Source organism: Panthera tigris, chromosome B1, assembly GCF_018350195.1.
Source record: "Panthera tigris isolate Pti1 chromosome B1, P.tigris_Pti1_mat1.1, whole genome shotgun sequence".
Lineage (NCBI taxonomy): Eukaryota > Metazoa > Chordata > Mammalia > Carnivora > Felidae > Panthera > Panthera tigris.
In genome coordinates, this window is record NC_056663.1 from 14,658,190 (window position 1) to 14,676,591 (window position 18,402).

General features: G+C 41.5%; 2 protein-coding genes across 13 annotated transcripts in view; one reads left to right on the plus strand and one right to left on the minus strand.

Annotated features, from left to right (window-relative positions):
- Window positions 1–1,951, plus strand: part of ING2 (inhibitor of growth family member 2) — a 98,391-nt gene extending 96,440 nt beyond the window's left edge. For all 10 annotated transcript variants that reach the window (XM_042982930.1, XM_042982932.1, XM_042982929.1 and 7 more), the window contains one exon: window positions 1,807–1,951. The gene's annotated coding sequence lies outside the window, so the exon portion shown is untranslated. The remainder of the gene's footprint in view (window positions 1–1,806) is intronic.
- On the minus strand, window positions 1,558–18,324 carry RWDD4 (RWD domain containing 4). 3 transcript variants are annotated; one of them, XM_042982940.1, is made up of 9 exons: window positions 18,183–18,324; window positions 15,682–15,762; window positions 10,854–10,963; window positions 10,623–10,770; window positions 8,693–8,810; window positions 6,385–6,434; window positions 6,247–6,249; window positions 3,392–3,464; window positions 1,812–1,891 (listed from the first exon to the last, which is right to left on the minus strand). In XM_042982940.1, exons 1-8 carry the CDS (start codon window positions 18,204–18,206, stop codon window positions 3,432–3,434), a joined length of 567 nt encoding a protein of 188 aa, XP_042838874.1. In that variant the 5' UTR covers window positions 18,207–18,324; the 3' UTR covers window positions 1,812–1,891; window positions 3,392–3,431. The 3 variants fall into 3 exon arrangements, with proteins under 3 accessions (XP_042838872.1, XP_042838874.1, XP_042838873.1); XM_042982939.1 differs by lacking the exon at window positions 1,812–1,891 and having other exon boundaries at window positions 3,148–3,464; XM_042982938.1 differs by lacking the exons at window positions 3,392–3,464; window positions 6,247–6,249 and having other exon boundaries at window positions 1,558–1,891.
- Between the last annotated feature and the right edge of the window lie 78 nt (window positions 18,325–18,402).

Sequence of the window (18,402 nt, forward strand, 5' to 3'; positions counted from 1 at the left end):
ATTTTGTCACCTAATTGGAAACACTGAAATTTAGAGTTATGCATTACCAAGTAATCCCTACCAGATAATGCCTCTTTCCTGTTTTTACTCTGTGGAATATCTGATGACAAAACAAATCTGTTTTTACACTGCTTGATTTTTATATTTATTATTATTATTGTTGTTGTTGTTGTTGTTGTCGTTGTTGTTAATTTTTAAGCAGGCTTCCTGCCCAGCCCAGAGCTTAATGTGGGGCTCGAACTCATGACCCCAATGATGTGGAGACAGATTCTAATGTTACGATCAAAACGAGACAAAACCCAACAACGCAACTGAGTACCGCTTTTGTTCCAAAGGATATTTATACTTCACATTTGCCGAAGCGCACTTTGCAAGCAGTACTAGTCTTCATCTGTAACTTTAATTCTGTTTTCACTTTTCGAGAAGCTCTATTTGGCTCTTTTTCAAATCTGTTTGACGAGCCTTAATAGTTTCTCAATCCTGATTTAATTCCTCTTAACATGTAAGAGTCTCTGTCTGATCAATACGTCCTCGAAGTCCTCATTCCCTCAAATTCCCTGCTGTCACAACATCCTGTTTCCGGGTACTGTGGCTTTTGACTACGCCTGTACATTTCAAGCACTCTAGGTGTGCAGCTTCTTCAGAGGTCTCTGGACGGTGGGTTCTTTCAGGGCCGATCTGTGGTCATTTCTACCAGTTGCCCAGAGGCTCTACCCCATTGGTAACACTTTTTCCTTTTATTTCTAATGTTTATTTATTTTTGAAAGAGAGCGAGCGAGTGGGGGAGGGGCAGAGAGACAGGGAAACACAGAATCCGAAGCAGGCCCCAGGCTCCCAGCTGTCAGCACAGAGCCCGACGCGGGGCTCGAACCCACGTACCCCAAGATCGTGACCTGAACCGAACTCGGACGCCTAACCAACTGAGGCACCCAGGCACCACTAATTCTGCTTTAAGATTTTATTTTTTTAAGCAATCGCTTCACCCAACATGGGGCTCAAACTCACAACCTCAAGACCAAGAGTCACATGGTCTACTGACTAAGCCAGCTAGGCACCCCAGTTGATACCACTTCAAAATCCTGGGTTGACGGATTTTTTTTTAGATTGCTCATACGGGGAAGAAGTTGGGCTGAAATCCAGGTGTGAGGTAACGTGTAAGTCATTAGGAGGGTACATGTTTACATTTCACCCTTCCACCTAGAAAGAACCAAATTTCAAGACGGGAACTTTTCCTCAGGGTCCCCACCTCAGGCATGCTGTGCATACGTGCGTGTGCGTGTGCCCCTTTTTACCCTGAGTTGACCGCAGACTTCATGTGTCTTCTGGGCCCCCCGACTCTGTAAAAACCAAAGCTGTTCTTAACCTCAAGCTTCCAATCTTCATTTATTGGACTCTGGGTACTCCCTACCTTCTTGTCAGCTCATTACAAAATGTCTTCTTAACCCAGCATTTTAAACAGTATCTGGTAGGAGGGCACATCTTACACCCTAAGTCTGTGCAAATCTGTAAAATCAACAATTCTCTCGCAATTGATCTGAAATAAAACACATAGAAAAATGAGCGTGTACTTCAGGTTTTATTGCTTATCAATCATGTCATTCCATACAGTTTCAGGTGAACAGACTTTGAGAAAATATACTGGGGTGTCAAACAGATGATGGCAATACAGATGAGAAAGTTCAAGTGTTTCACAGAAGGTAGTTAGAGGCACCACTGCCACCATCCCCCCCCAAATTTGTACAGTTCATATAAAAAGAGTAAAAATAGTTCATTGGCATTTAACTAGCATTATTCTTTGTCATCTAGGAGCCACAATGTGAGCCTGAACGATGTCACGGTCTTCAGAGCAAAACACAGTTCGTCCCACTGGCGGATATAGCTGTTTCAGTTTCTTTAAAAACAAGCCAACAAATCAACTCAACCAAAACCACGCACGCAAGCCCCCCCCCCCCCAAAAGATGGCATGTTCCAGTGGTCTTGCCAGTGGTTTCCATTACTGTTTCCATTACGTAACTTCAAGATATGAAATGTGATTCAGCTTTTGAAAATCAGATTACACTCCTTCACCATGATTGCACAGTATTTACTTTGCAATTCAAACGATTGAACAGAGCCTAATATTAACCTGGGGAAAGCCGGGGATACAACTCAAACTGCTCTTATGCTGAAGACACATCTTTAAAAGTTAATTATTCGTTAAAAACTCAGACCCAAGCTGCACGGGTATAACTTGAGGAACCAACAGTCTACCATTCTAGACAATACAGCAGCAGTTCTTAGGGTTTTAAAGCCGGGGAGCAAATGCAGTCACTGGAAATCACACACACACGCACACACGCGCGCACACACACACACACGCACACACATCAGTAACTTCCTGCTTACGCTATACTAATAGTTTCCCTATTCGGGGTTTTGAAAACAATCAAGCATGAACTATGATACAGCATTTGAAAGACTTCTATGTCTCTTATGATAAAGATGCTCAGGCCGAGAATTCCATGTAGATACTTGAAGGGAAACAAGACTTGAAATGTGGCTTTAAGACCACTTCGAAGACCTCAGTTACCAGACAACTAGAAACACACAGTCGCAGATAAATAGGAATTTATTAAAACCATGGTCTCCGACAATACAAAAATTAACTAGTAAGGCATTTTTACTTCCGTCCTGGCATATGCAGCAAAGAGAGACGTTTTAAATGGGCACCAGCACTTCTAGTCAAATGCTTTCGAGTGTATTTGGCAGATTTATTTTTATATTCTCCTATTCCACACACCACTGAGAACTCTCACGGTCAAACATCAGGACCCAAACCGAGAGAAAAGCGTAAGACAGATGCTCATTTACTAAAAGGAAGCGGTGCACCCTTGAAAACGAAGAAGAAACTACCAAGAATATTATGTGTAACGTTCAAATGCTAGTATTTCGGTTTCCCTGAAGCCACTTGTGCTTCAGTAACTAAGGGAAAGAAGAGATAAAGACACTGTTCAGACGAGAAGTCTACTGGTAAGGACCATGCTGGAGAAACACCGTGGACTCGGCATTCTGCCCCACTGGGCTGAGAGTTTCCAAGGGGCTGCCGCCTCCTCTAAAAAATATCACAGCCACTAGAATAAGATCATATAAATTCACCTTGATTACTTATTTCCCATTTTGTCCGTTTACGAAGCTCAGCCACCTTTATAAGGTATACTAAACGGTAACATTTCACCTTTTATTAAGGCAAGTTTGTGAAAATAATTTCATACGACCAGATCTCTTCACGAACTTTCAGGTTAAAACATTTCTTCACGTAAGAAACATACAAAAAAAAAATTCCGTTTTTATAAAAAGCCACCTCAATACCAGAAAAGAGTAACGAACGATTTTGAACCCGAACCCAGTTTACTTTTTAAAGGACGCTCTTCCTTTGCCTCCAATTCCAAGCACTATTCATCATCTTTAGAGCCAGTTTTGCTTAACTATAAAAAAAGATAAAAGACATAGTCAACAAGGTGAAGCTATCATGTTATCTGACAGTTCATTACTTCCACTTAACATCAGAAATAAATATTTATAGTTGATAGAACACCACGCAACAAGATTCACATAACTTACACCATCTACAGCTTTCACTATTTAACTAGTTTTCATCTTAAGGCTCAGCTACTTTAAACAGGATTCATTAAAAATATAACCTCAATAGATCAAGGGCGGGGGGGGGGCATCCCTCAAAGTTTTCCAAGAAATAAATTGGAACCACAACAGGTGCCATTTATAAAATGAATATTCTCCTATTTTTGTTTTCTATCACAAATAATAAACTTTAAAAATTTTTAAAACTGTGGCAAAAAAAAAAAACCCCACATAAATTAAGTACAGTTTTAAAAAAGTGATACAAATCTTAAATTGCAAGTCTTTTCTATAACAATCCAAGGAAGTTAGCAAGCCAGGGGGTGGGGAGGGAGGGGGGATGTCCCCAAAGATTGACACACACACAATTCTGACCAGAATAAAGACCCAGCCACCAAGAAATCCCCACTGAACTCAAAGCCCGAGGACCCCAGAGAATGTGAGAGGCTGTGAAAGGCAGAAACTGCTAAGAGTAGCAGTCCTCAAACATTCTGGCCCCAGCTCCTCTTTCCACTTTGAGGATCTTAAAAAACTTGTTTTTAACGTAGGTTATACCTACTGCATTTGAAATTAAAACTGAGAAATTTAATTCATGTAAAAAATAACAATCAACACATTGCATGATAACTGAATAACATTTCTTAAACGAAAAACTGCATTTTCTAAAACAAACTAATAAAACTTAATGTGAAGAATAGTGTTGTATTACATTTTTGTAAATTTCTTTATCATTGAGCTCAACAGAAGACAGCTGGGTTTTTGCAAATCTGCTTCTACTGTACGGCAGGTATCATGGAAAACGGCTAACAAGAACACGGTACAAGTATTAAGGACAAACTGACTTCATGTAAAAATGCACACACACACACACACTTAGATTCTACACCTACTCACTACCTTAGAAAATTCTGGAAAACACAAGACTCTAAAATCGCACATTCTATTAGTGCTCTAACAGAAGAGTATTAGTGATGGCACCATCACACTCCCCGCAGCCTCCGGTAAACACCACCGTCCACTTGTGAGAGAATGCGGAAAAAGGACGAACAACACTTTAATGTTAAGATATAAATAGTTTTGACCTTGCAGACCCCCAGAGAGCCTCTATGACCTCTAGGGGTCCAAAGACCACACTTAGAAACAACTATTCTCCAGCACTTGGGCTAATGGCTTCTGAGTCCAAACCATGCCTCGGTGGGAACCTCCCTCTTAAAATGACTGGGTTATTTATATCTTCATTTCTTTTATGTTTCTTGAAATTCTAATTTATATTAATGAGGACTCTCTGAAAAACAAACAAAAAACGAAATTTCCAGAGCTAGGGAAGGAGGGGTACTATCCCCCGCTCTGGGACAATTTTGGATTAATAGGACAATTTCGTCTTCCCAGTTTCCAGGGAGATCTGCTGCCTGAAAAGAGGCACTTCTGTTCTGAGTTAGGAGACAGCTCGTTCTCAGGCATGAAGCATTCTGCAGAGGGAAACGACCGAGCTGGTGAGGTACCTACAAGCACACCTGGGACAACACGCAGTACCCAGCAGGCATCGGTGGAGGGGCCTGGGCAAGTGAGAGGATGCTGGAGATGCTGCTCCCATACAGGTGTCTTGTGTACGGTCAGTCTCTGGCCCCGGAAGGGGACAAGACATACCGCTTCTTTATTACAATGGCAGCTCATGGTTCCCTACTCCCAGGACTATTTTTGTACTAGATTCTAGAAGCACAAAGCTTCTTTTCAACAGTTTCTATAGAAAAGGTATCCCACGGCCCAGAGAACTGACTTTCACATAAACTTTAAGAATATACTGCTTATGGGGCGCCTGGGTGGCTTGGTCGGTTAAGCGTCCGACTTCGGCTCAGGTCATGATCTCACGGTCTGTGAGTTCGAGCCCCGCGTCGGGCTCTGTGCTGACAGCTCAGAGCCTGGAGCCTGTTTCAGATTGTGTCTCCCTCTCTCTCTGCTCCTCCCCTGTTCATGCTCTGTCTCTCTCTGTCTTAAAAATAAATAAACGTTAAAAAAAAAAAAAAATTTAAAGAATATACTGCTTATACATTACGTGTATTTGTAGGTGGTCACTAAAATCCTAACCTTTAACCACTCTTGAATCGTATCAATTACTTCTCACAGCAGCAGTGGCACTAATTGTCATGCGAAACTCATTTCACGAAGTCCTACAGAGAGAATTAACTTACTGTGCTAAGTATCACTTTATTTAAAACTACGAATAACTCAAGAAAAACAATCAATGGAGAGAAGTTGGCAAAATACTTCAAGGTGAAAAGTGAATGATTTTAAACAAGAAAAACAGAAAACTCTTGTTGACAGTGATGGGAAACCCCATCTAGGGTTTGCTCTAAACAAACAAACAGACAAACCCTCCAAAACCCAAAAAACTCATTTCTATTAAGAAATCAAAGCATTCCTTTCAATGACTTGTTTCTTCAGCTTCCATACACGCTCCTGCTAGTTCAGTCACAGTGAGGCACATTCATTATTCAGAGGTAGTTACGTAAAGTCATACTTTAGCGTACTCATAACTTAGATCTTCACATTTTCCATTATTTCAAAAAAGAAAATCTAAAACTGAAGGTGTAGGAAAGAAAAGAATGCGAAGGATATTTCAAAAATACTTACATGCTGAAGTAAAAAAGGAAACAGCCATCCCAGTAAAATTCAAAGGTGGAGGGGGGAAAGAATGGAAGATATGAGTTTCATTATTTGACGGCATAATCGTAACAACTGTCTGAGGCTTAGATTATACGCGTTACGTACCTTCACCACGTCAACCCAGTTCCATCCTCGGGGAAGCTGTCCTTTGTGATCTAGAAGAGAAAATAGGGACTTTACTTCCAAGACCAAGCAGTAATTTTTAAATTAATTACCATTTGAATAAATCAGCTTTTGCACACTATCCCATGCAACAAATTAAAATTTAAATCACATATTATGAAGTGAGATGGCTAGTGTATCATCACTGGGAATTGGAAGCACGGCTCTGCCGGGGACACTGGCAAAGTAATTCGATGTACTCCCTTTTCACATTTACCGCATTTCATTCAAGACAAAACCTGATACTAAGGGGGAAAAAATATGGAGGTGAGCTGGAAAAGCCAGAAAGAGGAGCTAATCAATTTATTAGTTTCATGCACTTGTACAATTTTATTTGCTTTCTATAAGCTCACGGCTTATTTAAGGTAAGGAGTTGTGTTACTTTGCTGCTCCGGGCGTGTTTTACACTAGGGAGCCAGGCTCAAGACAAGAGACCTTGTAAACAAACGTTCAGCCCCAAGACTAAGAGGAGGCCCGGGCAACTTCTTTATTAACTTTTGTGGCCTGAGAAAATAGGACTTATTTCATCTAACATTGTTTAATCTGACAGGCCTTTAATCTATTGGGAGCACTTAAAAATAAGCTCAAACTTTATGTAAGAATTTATAGTTTACAAAGCGATTTCGTTCTGGTGACAGAATATTTAAACTTGAAGAATCGTTTAATAAATACAATATAAGTGTTTTAATTTAACACGGCTTGATTTCCTGTATGCTCGGTATATCTATATACATCTCATTTTATGGAATCTTCAAAATCTGCATTCAAAACCAGTACATTAATTTTACACAGGGAAGTAGACACTAACCTCATGATTCTTATAGGACAGAGGCAATATTAGTGGAGCTCAATTTTAGATGCTAATACTTCTTTCCTCCTTCATGTCAGTAAGAATCTTATCCCACTGTTTACTGAGTTATACGGGGCATGGGGGCAGGGCACCAATGTGGGTAACTAAAACCTACCCGTAGCGCCATGACTGTCCTATTCAAGTTTTATTTAGAATCCAGGTCCCAAACTCCTATACCATAACTATAGAAAGATAATCCCTTTTAGGTGGACGTCACCAAAAAGATGGAGATAGGGAACTATTAATGAAAGGGAATGATCATAGGTCATTATGTATGAAAACAACAGGTGACAAACCAACAGAAATGCTACAGCTTAAAAAGATTAACTAAAATTCTAGAGAATAGATTACAACAGCTAACAATCCACTGCTTCGGTTGTTCATGCTTTAATTCTGCTCTGACATTAGGTATAATGGATTCCCTGATTTTTTATTTCACAAACCATTCAACTTCAAAAATGTATCTTGAGGGCCAGCACAGGGTCGTGATCTTTTCATTCTGTCACGCAGGATGTTAAACAAAGCATCAACAACCAAAAAACTGCCATCACTTTGTAAAAGAAAGGGCATTATTTTAAACTTCCTCACCAAAGTACAAGGGTCAGTTCCTCTCAATGAAGGGCGACTTGTAACCTTATATCAATAACACACACACATGCACACACACACACACACGTACAGACATATGTACACATGGACACACTTATATATATGTATTCAAATGTTTATATGCGTCCACGGTAATGTCCTCATTGTTCTTGACCAGAAAAAAGTTTACGGACTGATACCAATTTGCAAACTTTCAGGTTAAATAAAGAGATCAAACATTATTGATGGTATGAGCTAGAATTTAGAACTCTCTTCTAAAGGTGCATACAAAATGACTCTGCTTTAGTAGACACAGGAATTCTGTTCTTAAATCTTACTGTAGTTGTAAAAAATGAATTGAGTACAGACAAAAGCATTAAACCATTTATTTGTGCAAAGACTGAATGGTATACCAAACTTCATTTCAAACGAAAGCTAGAGTTCAAAATAATTTGGAGTACTACACGTGTCTCCCATAGAGATAAGCAAATAGGAAAATCCCAACATGTGGCGAAGGGTACGAGTTGGACTCACTTTGCTATGCTATTCTGCTGTTTCTCAGTCTCAAGACTCATTTGTCGTTATTTTGCCGCTCAGTTACCTTCTCCTCACGTGGTGATGTCTGGTGGTGAATTAGTGGTAAATACTTTCAATATATATCCGTGACCAAGGACAGTGTCTGATCCAAATGTTCCAAGAATGAAGAGACGAGACCTTCTCTTCTAAACCTAAATATACTGATTAAACACTCATATCATATTAAAAAGCAACCTATTTATCTGTGTTATTAAAAAAACAAAAACAAACACAAACCTGTTTTATCTGCCAGCTTACGTTTCTGAGCTTTTGAAAGTTGTTCTTTTTTGTCTTTTTTCTTACTTGATGGGGCTGTATTAGGAGTTTCAACGGAGATGATACTGCTTATGGGTATCTAGAAAAAAAAATAATTCCTATACCAATGCCTTAAAACTTATCGAATTACACTAAATATGGCCACATCCACAAGTGAGTTGACAATTTTTAGATTTATGAAGTAAAAGAACCCTGTATTATAATATTCATTTATTAGGGCAGGTGTCATTAGCACATTGATGTCACTCTTCCAAAAGTTCACATAGAAGGGCTTACATAATATTAGCTCAATTATTATAACCAGGTCCCGAGAAAGAAGATCTGACACCAGTATCACACTGAAGCTCTAAAGTACTAAGGTAACTTCACAATTCAATTGATTTGCTTTATTTGGAAATTTAAGTAGGTCTTTAGGAAAATCGCATGTGCCTACCTAGAAAATCCTGATTCTCTGAAGAAATGAAGAAAAAGATTTCAATTTGGATTCATGCAGAGTGTGATCCACACAATTTAAAATGCTTCCTAGTTGCCAAGCATTGCTGTAAATGATGTACGTATAGTACTCATCTGATCCTTACTGCAATCTTACGAGGTAGATGCCGTTATAATCCCCGCTTTTACAAATGAATAAATCGAGCCTAGTGAGGTTAACACATCTGCCTCCTTCCTCCCACCAAGAGAAGTCACATCACATAGCAAGCGGTGCAGGGAGGGTTTTCCGGGCCACGTGGTCTGGCCCGCAGGCCATGAGCTTTGCTGCCCTGCCCGATGGCCTCTCTGGCTGCCCTCCGTGTTCTTCCGTGTTCTGTTAGGAATGTGGAAGCCAGAATTGCTCAAATAGAAGACACGCAGCCTTTGCTGTCAAACAGCTTACAGTTTGGTTCACCAAACTCGACGGACCCCGACCGCTGAAATTCTTTAAGCACATGACTTGGTGCAAAGGGGTCTAATATGTAGATGCCTAAGATCATGAAAGATGATTATTTCCTAAAATACTCTTAATGAAGTCTCTTTAAGCTTGCACCAACTTCAAAGTGAACTGTGGCAAGACTATCTACAACTAAATTTGCCTCATGAAGAAAGTAATTTCACATGTATCTTAGTGCTACGTAAGAATCCTCTATAAGCTTTATGAAAACATTAAATAAATTAAAAAAAAATACTTGGTTCAACAATGTCTTTTTTTTTATAACATTCCTTTGCTTTTTTAAGTTTGTTTAGTTTTGCGAGAGACAGAGCAAGAGAGAGAGAATGCAGGAGGGGCAGAGGGAGAAGGAGACATAATCTCAAGCACTCTGCACTCTCAGGGCAGAGACTGATGTGGGGCTCGAACTCACAAACCGCAAGACCATGACTTGCGCCAAAGTCAAGAGTCAGACGCTTGACCAACTGAGCCACCCGGGTGCCCCAACAGTATCTGTTTGGGCAGGCACATGAGGTATTCTAGCCTTATATGAAGGGTAAGATCTAGGGGATACAATTTCATTTTTGAAGTTAAATAAATACCAAGAAATCTAAAATTCATTATTCTTATTTAACTCAGATGTAACTTATTTTAAATCTAACACAAAATCGGGGCGCCTGGGTAGCTCAGTCGGTTAAGCAGCTGACTTTGGCACAGGTCATGATCTCGCCGTTTGTGAGTTCGAGTCCCGTGTCGGGCCCCGTGCTGATAGCTCAGAGCCTGGAGCCTGCTTTGGGTTCTGTGTCTCCCTCCCTCTCTCTGCCCCTCCCCAGCTCGCACTGTGTCTCTGTCTGAAAAATAGATAAAACGTTTAACACAAAATTTCCTTCCAATTAAAAAAAATAGTAACCAGTAAGGATTAATTAGTAGCAGAGTGAAAGCAAAACAACAACAAAAAAACCTGACCCAAACTAATCACAAGCTCACCGTAGAATTAATGGGGTGGTGATTCTCCATGAACTGCTCTTTATTGTCCTTGGCATATTCAAACAATGTGTAGGTCATGGCGGTCCCGAGATGAATTTCCACTGCTTCCTGTAACTTGGCTAATATGCTCTGCTTGACAGCTGATGATCTACAACGCACAAGAAATATACTGCTGAGAAAAAAGTAAGGGGGAGTGTTACAAAAAAACAATGAGAACAAAACACTACTCACATGGTGTTGTTAAAAAAAGCGTTCATAGATATAATTGGAGGTGTTTGGGGATATGTTTCTGTCCAGGAAATCTCTATTAAGAAGGCTTTGGGATCGCCATTTTCACCTATCTGAAGAAAAGGGAAATCTTAGGCTTGTAAAAAGTGATACAAAGACAGAGTATTTACTATGACTTTTTAAATGATGAATTATTGCCAGTGCTCACGATCAGGTCAGAAACGTAGTATTTTGAAAAGTTCAGGAGTACGGGCTAAAACTCGTAGGAGTTGAGGGCCGTATGAATAGAGTCTGACTTTTGATGTTCACGGCCTGTCTCTCCAGGCAGCCCTTCAGCTTTTCCCAGTACCGAGACTGTCTTACATAATTTTTGTCTCATCAAAACTTTTTGAAGGCAGACATCAACTGTGGGGGACAGGAAGGGAATGCACAAAGATAATAAACCAACCTGAAACCCTTCATCTTTGTCTGAAGTTTTCTAATTGCCAAATCATAAGAGGCATCAAGAACAAGTGAATTGCTACACATTAGCCCAATTCCAAGAGACCAGAAAATGAAATGTAAAATTTAGAGAAAAAAGGCAAAGAGATAAGGTTTAGGAATGCCTTAGGCTGGATGAGAACTTTCAAGATCTACTCTCTTACCAACCTTCAAATATATAATACGATACAATGAACTAGAGTCACCATGCTGAACATTACATTTCCCTTACTTACTTTTTTCTAACTGGAAGTCTGTAACTTTTGACCCCCTTCACCTGAATAATTTAAAGACGTCTTTTTTATTTCTTTTGCTCGCCCCTACTTTTCACTTGGAAAAATGCTAATCTCGCAGAGAAACTAGAATAAGACAACGAGCACTCATTGACATGTACCTTATTCACCAAATACCTCTGCTTCCATCCATTTCCCTTTCTTCCTTTCCACTACAGAACCAACCCCTGGCCCCAGGCGGGTGGCTTGTTTTCCTTTGTTTTTTGTTGAACTCTTTGAAAGTAAGACATGGTAAAACGTCCTGAAATATTTATTGGGTAGAGTATCCTAAAAACAAGGACGTTTTCCTTTATAACCACACTACCATTATCACACCCAAGAAATTCAACATTGATACAGAAATATTATCTAATTCATAATCCATCTAAAAAGTTCCCCAAGCATATCTAAAGTGTCTTTAATAAACCACCTCCTCAACCCGTAAATCTGTAATCCATTAAGGATCATGGATTACATTTGGCTGCCAAATTTCAAATCCTGCTTTAATTTAGAACAGTACCCAGCCACCCTGTCTGCCTTTTCAATATCTTTCATGACAAAAATAATCGAGGGCAGTTTTCTTGTATAATGTTCCCAGATCAGGACTGATTGTTTCCTCTATTCCAAGTCCGATTAAATATTTTGGTAAGGATACTGTGCAGGTGCTGTGGTATATTCCCATAGCATCAGATAAGGAGGCACATAAGATCTTCTGGAATCGTCACTGGTGATACTAAGCTTGATCACTTGGTTAAGGTGATATTCTCCAAATCTCTTCAATGTAAAGGTATCTTTTCCATTTTGTAATTAAGAAGTAATCTGTGGAGTGACACTACAAAACCATGTGAATACATTGTCTCGCAACATCTTCTCACCCAAAGGTTTTAGCATCTATTAATGATCCTTGCCCAAAACCATCATTGTGCTGGCAGCAGCAAAATGGTGATTTTTAAAAATTAATTAACTTATTTATTTGAGAAAGAAAGAGAGCGAGCGAGCGCACATGTGCACAAGTCGGGGAGAGGGGCAGAGGGAGAGAGACAGAGAGAATCCCAAGCAGGCTCCAGGCTCAGCACAGAGCCCCACACACGGCTCGATCCCACGACCCTGGGATCATGCATGACTTGAGCTGAAATCAAGAGTTGGACACTCAACCAACTAAGCCACCTAGGTGCCCCAAAATGGTGATTTTTCTAATACAACTATGGAATAACTCACAAATCAGCATCTCCTTGCGCAAAGCTATGCTAATTTCCACCGTAATATTTCTAGTATATATGTTGGGGTTTTTTTAATATTTATTTTTAGACAATAGCAACAGATTAAAAAAAATTTCATCCCAAATTGTTATTTGATTTACCTTTACTCTCTCTGACCACTACATTTTTATTCCCCTCATCCTCAATCACAAGACACAGCAATATAAGATGAGGCTTAGAAAGTATGTCAAACTTAGGGCTCTGTTGATATTCACCTACGTAAGTTGATTACATACTTGGTTTATGCTTGTGTTTCAAATGCAGAGATGATAAAAAAAAGTGATGAAAATTACTTGCTTTATGCACTGAGTCCTTTTTCAAGGTGCGTGTAAAAACAACGTGCCACATGGCTCCTGCAGTGCTAGGTATGGAAGATGCAGAGATAGAGACAAGACCATGCCTGTCTTCAAGGGGGGCAGATGTTTAGGTAATACACCAAACTGCGTCATGATTAAACGTTCAAGGGGATGGAACAAAGTGTGAGGACACGGGGGATGGCCAGCTCGGCTTTAAAGTCAACGACGAGGAGACATGGCCCAAATACATCACAGAGGAGCCCGAGAGAGGGATTAAAGGAGAAGAAGGCTGGATGAGGGATGCGAGGTGAGGGGCAGAGCAAATGATGTGTCCATGGGCACGGTATTAAAAATGCAGGAGGAGCACCTGGGTGGCTCAGTGGGTTAAGCGTCTGACTTCAGCTCAGCTCACGATCTCATGACTCATGAGTTCCAGTCCCGCGTTGGGCTGTGTGCTGACAGCTCAGAGCCTGGAGCTTGCTTCGGATTCTGTGTGTGTCTCTCTCTCTGCCCCTCCCTCGCTCGCACTCTGTTTCTCTCTCTTTCTCAAGAATAAATAAACATTAAAAACATTTTTTTTAATGCAGAGAAATGTTCCACAGGCTACTATGGCTAATGGACAGTGGTGGCTGGGAAAATCTGGAGAGGCAGTGTGGGGCAAACAGAAGGGACTTGAGTGTCAAGCTAAGGCATTTAATCCTTATTCTATAGGCAGGAGAAACCTTTTTAAAAGAAGGGCTGGGGTAACTAATTACATGTCTCAGAGAGCTGACCAGTAGCCTGAGAAAGGACTAGTGGGGAGGTGCTGAGGGAAGCTGAGGACAGAACCAGAAGGGAAGAACTGCTCAGCAGGCTACTAAACCAGTCTGCACAGGAACTGAGTGAGGGGTCTGACTATAACCCGGCCAGGACTGTGCCCCTGTCCTCCGACTGTCACAACAGACAAGGTAAGGTTTCTAAACCTCACTTTTTATTCCCTTTAAATCCATCCCGTAGGACACACGCACGTCCTACCACATTCTGTACACTGTGCTCGACGAGTAGCTGCTGTTGTTAAAACGGGTATTTAGGAAAGGATGGGGCAATTCTCGGTCTCCCATTTGCTAAGGGGAGAGTGGCAGTTATTGGGGAAGTCTGGGCAGGCAGGCGGATTCAAATTGAAGGTCTAGGACTTAACTCCATTGTTAACCTTGGCTATTCAAAGTCTTTCGTCTTCCTATCCATGGAGTGGCCTAAGAATTACTGAGCTTGAAAGGGAATCAAGAGGAGTGGAGCAGAGGGGAGAATATCTAAAGAAAGTAATTATAGATAATCTATTTCCTGTGATGTCTATAATTATGTATGTATCGTCTCACTTACTTTAGATGACATAAATAACTGCAAATCTTTTACAAAAAAACTTTCTCATATTACTACCACTTATAATCATCTGGATAAGTGGTTTTTACGTTATTTATTTACAAAATAAGATACTGGTACTGTTTCATGTTGAAAACAGTTATAAGTTATATTTCCCTTTTAGAGAAAAACTGACATAACACATAATGTAAAAAATATTCACACATATTGATTACATGGAATTAGGAAAATATCAACTTTTCTTGATTATATCATAAGGTAGTAAAAATAACTCTAGATTTGGATTAGAGACCTGGATTTTAAATCTAGTATTTATCAGGATCAGCTTGGAAAGCTTAGGAAGCTACGACTGAGAAAAATTACCTTTAAGATTAGAAGGCAAAATTATATAATTTCCAAGGTTTCTTCCATTTCTAACATTTGATGATTCTGTCACAATAAAAACAAATTTATCTTGATTTTTAAAAGTTTCTGAATTGGGGCGCCTGGTTCGCACAGTTGGTTAAGCCTCCAACTCTAGATTTTGGCTCAGGTCATGACCTCAGATTCGTGGATTCGAGCCCCTTGTGGGGCTCTGTGCTGACAGCATGGAGCTTGCTTGGGATTCTCTCTCTCTCTCTCTCTCTCTCTCTCTCTCTGCCCTCTCCCACTCATTCTCTCTCTCTCTCAAAATAAATAAACTTGAAAAAATAAAAAAATTTCAAAAATTCAGAAAAAGTTTCTGAATTGTTTTCAAAAGTTAGAAATAACTGATGTCACGGTGGTGAAGCTTTCATTCAAATGCTCTGGAAAACCCAAAGATGTAATAAATTTAAACCACTAAATTCAAAATACAAAATCATTAAAAAAAAACACACAGCATTTTTAGCAAGCTTCAATCTTTTATAAAAAAAAGATTTTTTTTTAAATGTTTATTTATTTTTGAGAGACAAAGAGACAGAGTGTGAGCAGGGGAGGGGCAGAGAGAGAGGGAGACACAGAATCCGAAACAGGCTCCGGGCTCCGAGCTGCCAGCAGAGAGCCCGACGCGGGGCTGGAACTCACGAACTGCGAGATCATGACCTGAGCTGAAGTGGGAAGCTTAACTGACTGAGACACCCAGGTGCCCTTAGCTTCATCCTTTTCTGGAACAGTCGCAAGGGCTCCTGTCTGTGCCGCGTCTTACCCTGTACTGGAATGAAACTGGACTCAATTCCCGGAAGCTTTCGTCTCCTTCATAAATAGAACGTAATGCTTCCAGTTCCATCTGAAAAAAAATGAATCAAGTGAGTTTTGCTTAGTGGTGTAAATGGATCAGTTTCCATTCAAGACCATTCCACTGTGTAAAACTTAGCTACCTTTTTCGCCTTCCATGTTTATAACATTTGTATACAATGTATATAGTCCATGTGCAACATAGTAACACAATATTAATACTAATAGTTACTTTAATCCTTCCCCCAGAATACCAAACTTGAAAAAACATTAATGGACAACAGAAAGAACTTAAAAAAAAAAAAAAAGATGGTTAGAAACAGGTTGACAAGGCTCTACCCAAGACGCAAAAGGGACTGCAAGAGAAAATGTCACTAATAATCCTTGCCTGGAAATATTTCTGAGAGCACTGTGGGCTGACGGGTGAGGACTCCATCACACTTGTGATGACTGATGAACGCCCGAGAAGAGAAGCAAGGAAAGACATCACTTGGGTATGTATTTTACGTTTCAAAAAGATGCGGGTCATGAATTCTACAGACTAAGACAGACAAAATTTGAGAACAGATTATTAAAGAAACGGTGCTTGGGGTCCCAGGGGAATAAAGAGTAGAAGTCCCTGAGCATTGGCAAGCGGACGAACAGCAAGATAAATGGAAGCACCCTTTCCTAGAGAGGGTGACTTGGCTGGCACATCAGGGGAAGGCCCACATGAGTTTCGGCAAGGCACCTCTTGCTACCTTCACAGGAAAACAAATACAGGAGTTCAAACTGGATTCAAGAGCAACTGAGATTAGATCAGAAACAACCACCTTATTTCAGATCTAGTACTCCTCCTCCTGCCCTTAATCCTTTCACATATTTTAACTAAGGAGTAGGACCGGAACAAAAATTGAAGGCAGGCTTAGCAAGTTTATGAATGACAATTTGATGGGATAGTGAATCGCGCTGGTAGCCCAAGAATTCAGAATACCCTTGCAAAACCATCTAACCACATGAAATTTTACAGGGTGGGTGGAAGAATGTATCTCAGATACCTAAACAAACGAAAGGAGGATGAAAAACTAATTGCTTTGTACACGGCACTTAAAGGGTTGTAGTTGACAGGAACTACCCGTAGAAAACAGGACACAAATAAACGTAATCTGTGCACAGACACGATTCCAGGAGACTGAAAGAACAAAAAGAATGGACATATGGAGAAAAGCTAAAAGGAACCACTGCGTATGAGGACAGGACGTCGGAAAAACTGGGCAGAAAACTGTCTTCAAAGATGTGAAAATCAGTCATGTGGAAGAAGCATGGAATTCTATTATTAAAATAGAGATCTCTGGGCTCCCCAGGAATTCCAGGTCGGTAAATTCCAGGCAAAGTACAGGCTTCCGTTTGTCTAACAACCACCCCAAAGGTTCTAAGCTTTGCTCCCTGGGCCAGACTTGGAGAAACGTTACATTTTATGCTCCATGGTTCACAGTACCAACTTGTTCATGCCTCCGCTTAGAAACTCACCAGGCAAGAACGGTTTCGAAGGGATTCACATATCAATTAGCTTGTTGGACATTGGGGTCCTTTACAGGTAACTTCCAGTCCAGAGAGACTACCACATCTATCATGGAAAGTGCCACCTTTCAAGAAATATATTCTAAATGAAGAGTGAGTTACGTACCTGGGAGACTCGGATTCCAGTCCTGAGTCTACCCACAAGCTCACTGCGCAGCCCTGGGGCGTTCACTTTGCCCCCGCCAACTCCTTTCCATCTGTACACACGACACCGCTAGAGAAGGTTCCCCTTAGAGATGACCTGTGTTACTCCCTGATCATATGATTCAACGTCAACGTGGCATTTCACGAGAGAATATCTGAGCACAAACCATACGATTCAGGTGGCACGTGTGTGCTCAAAATAGACTTCGTTTCCACTGGACAACCACCAGATGGATAAATGATGCCACCAAACAATAAGGCCAGAAACCAGTGTCATTATCTTCCTCCACCAGAAATTTAACTAACTCAGGGAAGCCTCTCCCTACCGGCCAAGAGATTTGAAAGTTTAAAAGTGATCAGATGCCAAACAATGTAACTCAGTACACAAGCGCTACAACAAGAACCTTGAGGACTGAAGGTGGGCCGGGAGCACTGGGTCGCCAACCAAGGACACTCATCCTTGTTATTAAGGAGGCGTGGGGCCACCCCCCGGGCTTGCAAAACTGAGATGGGGTGGGGGGAGCGGAGGCAGAAGCTAACCCTTCCCCTTCCCGCGCGCCTGCACCCCCCCAACCCCCCCACCAGGACACCGGTCAACTTGGGGCACCCCAGCCAGGCTCTGTGCGCCGCAGAGGGGCGAAGGCACGTGCGGGGGCGCTCGTCCCGGACCCGGGTCGCAGCCGGGCCTCGCGAGGTCAGTCGCCCTCCCTCGGAGCCGAGGCACCGCGCCAGCGCGGGGGAAAGGGGAACCCGGCCAGGGGGACTCACCTCCTGGTCCTCGTTGGCGCTCATCGCGCCGGTCACGGGACGCCTCCCGGGAGGACGTGCGCGACGACGAGAAAGCGAGAGCAGCGGCTCCCAGCCCCGGGCGTCCTCCCGCTTCCGCGCCCTGGGCTGCGGGAGGCACACCCCTCGCACTGCGGACGAGAGTCACGCGCGCCCCCGGCCTTCGGGCAGCGTGAAGCCGCCTGTCGGGGGGGGGGGGGTC

Bases quoted from the DNA above. Each gene is read 5' to 3' on its own strand.
- RWDD4 (XM_042982938.1), bottom strand. From the start codon at position 18,206: ATGAGCGCCAACGAGGACCAGGAG. The intron at 15,763-18,182 runs GTGAGTCCCCCT...ATTTTTTTTCAG, and splicing joins GCGCCAACGAGGACCAGGAG to ATGGAACTGGAAGCATTACG. The intron at 8,811-10,622 runs GTGAGCTTGTGA...TTTTTTTTCTAG, and splicing joins ACCACCCCATTAATTCTACG to ATACCCATAAGCAGTATCAT.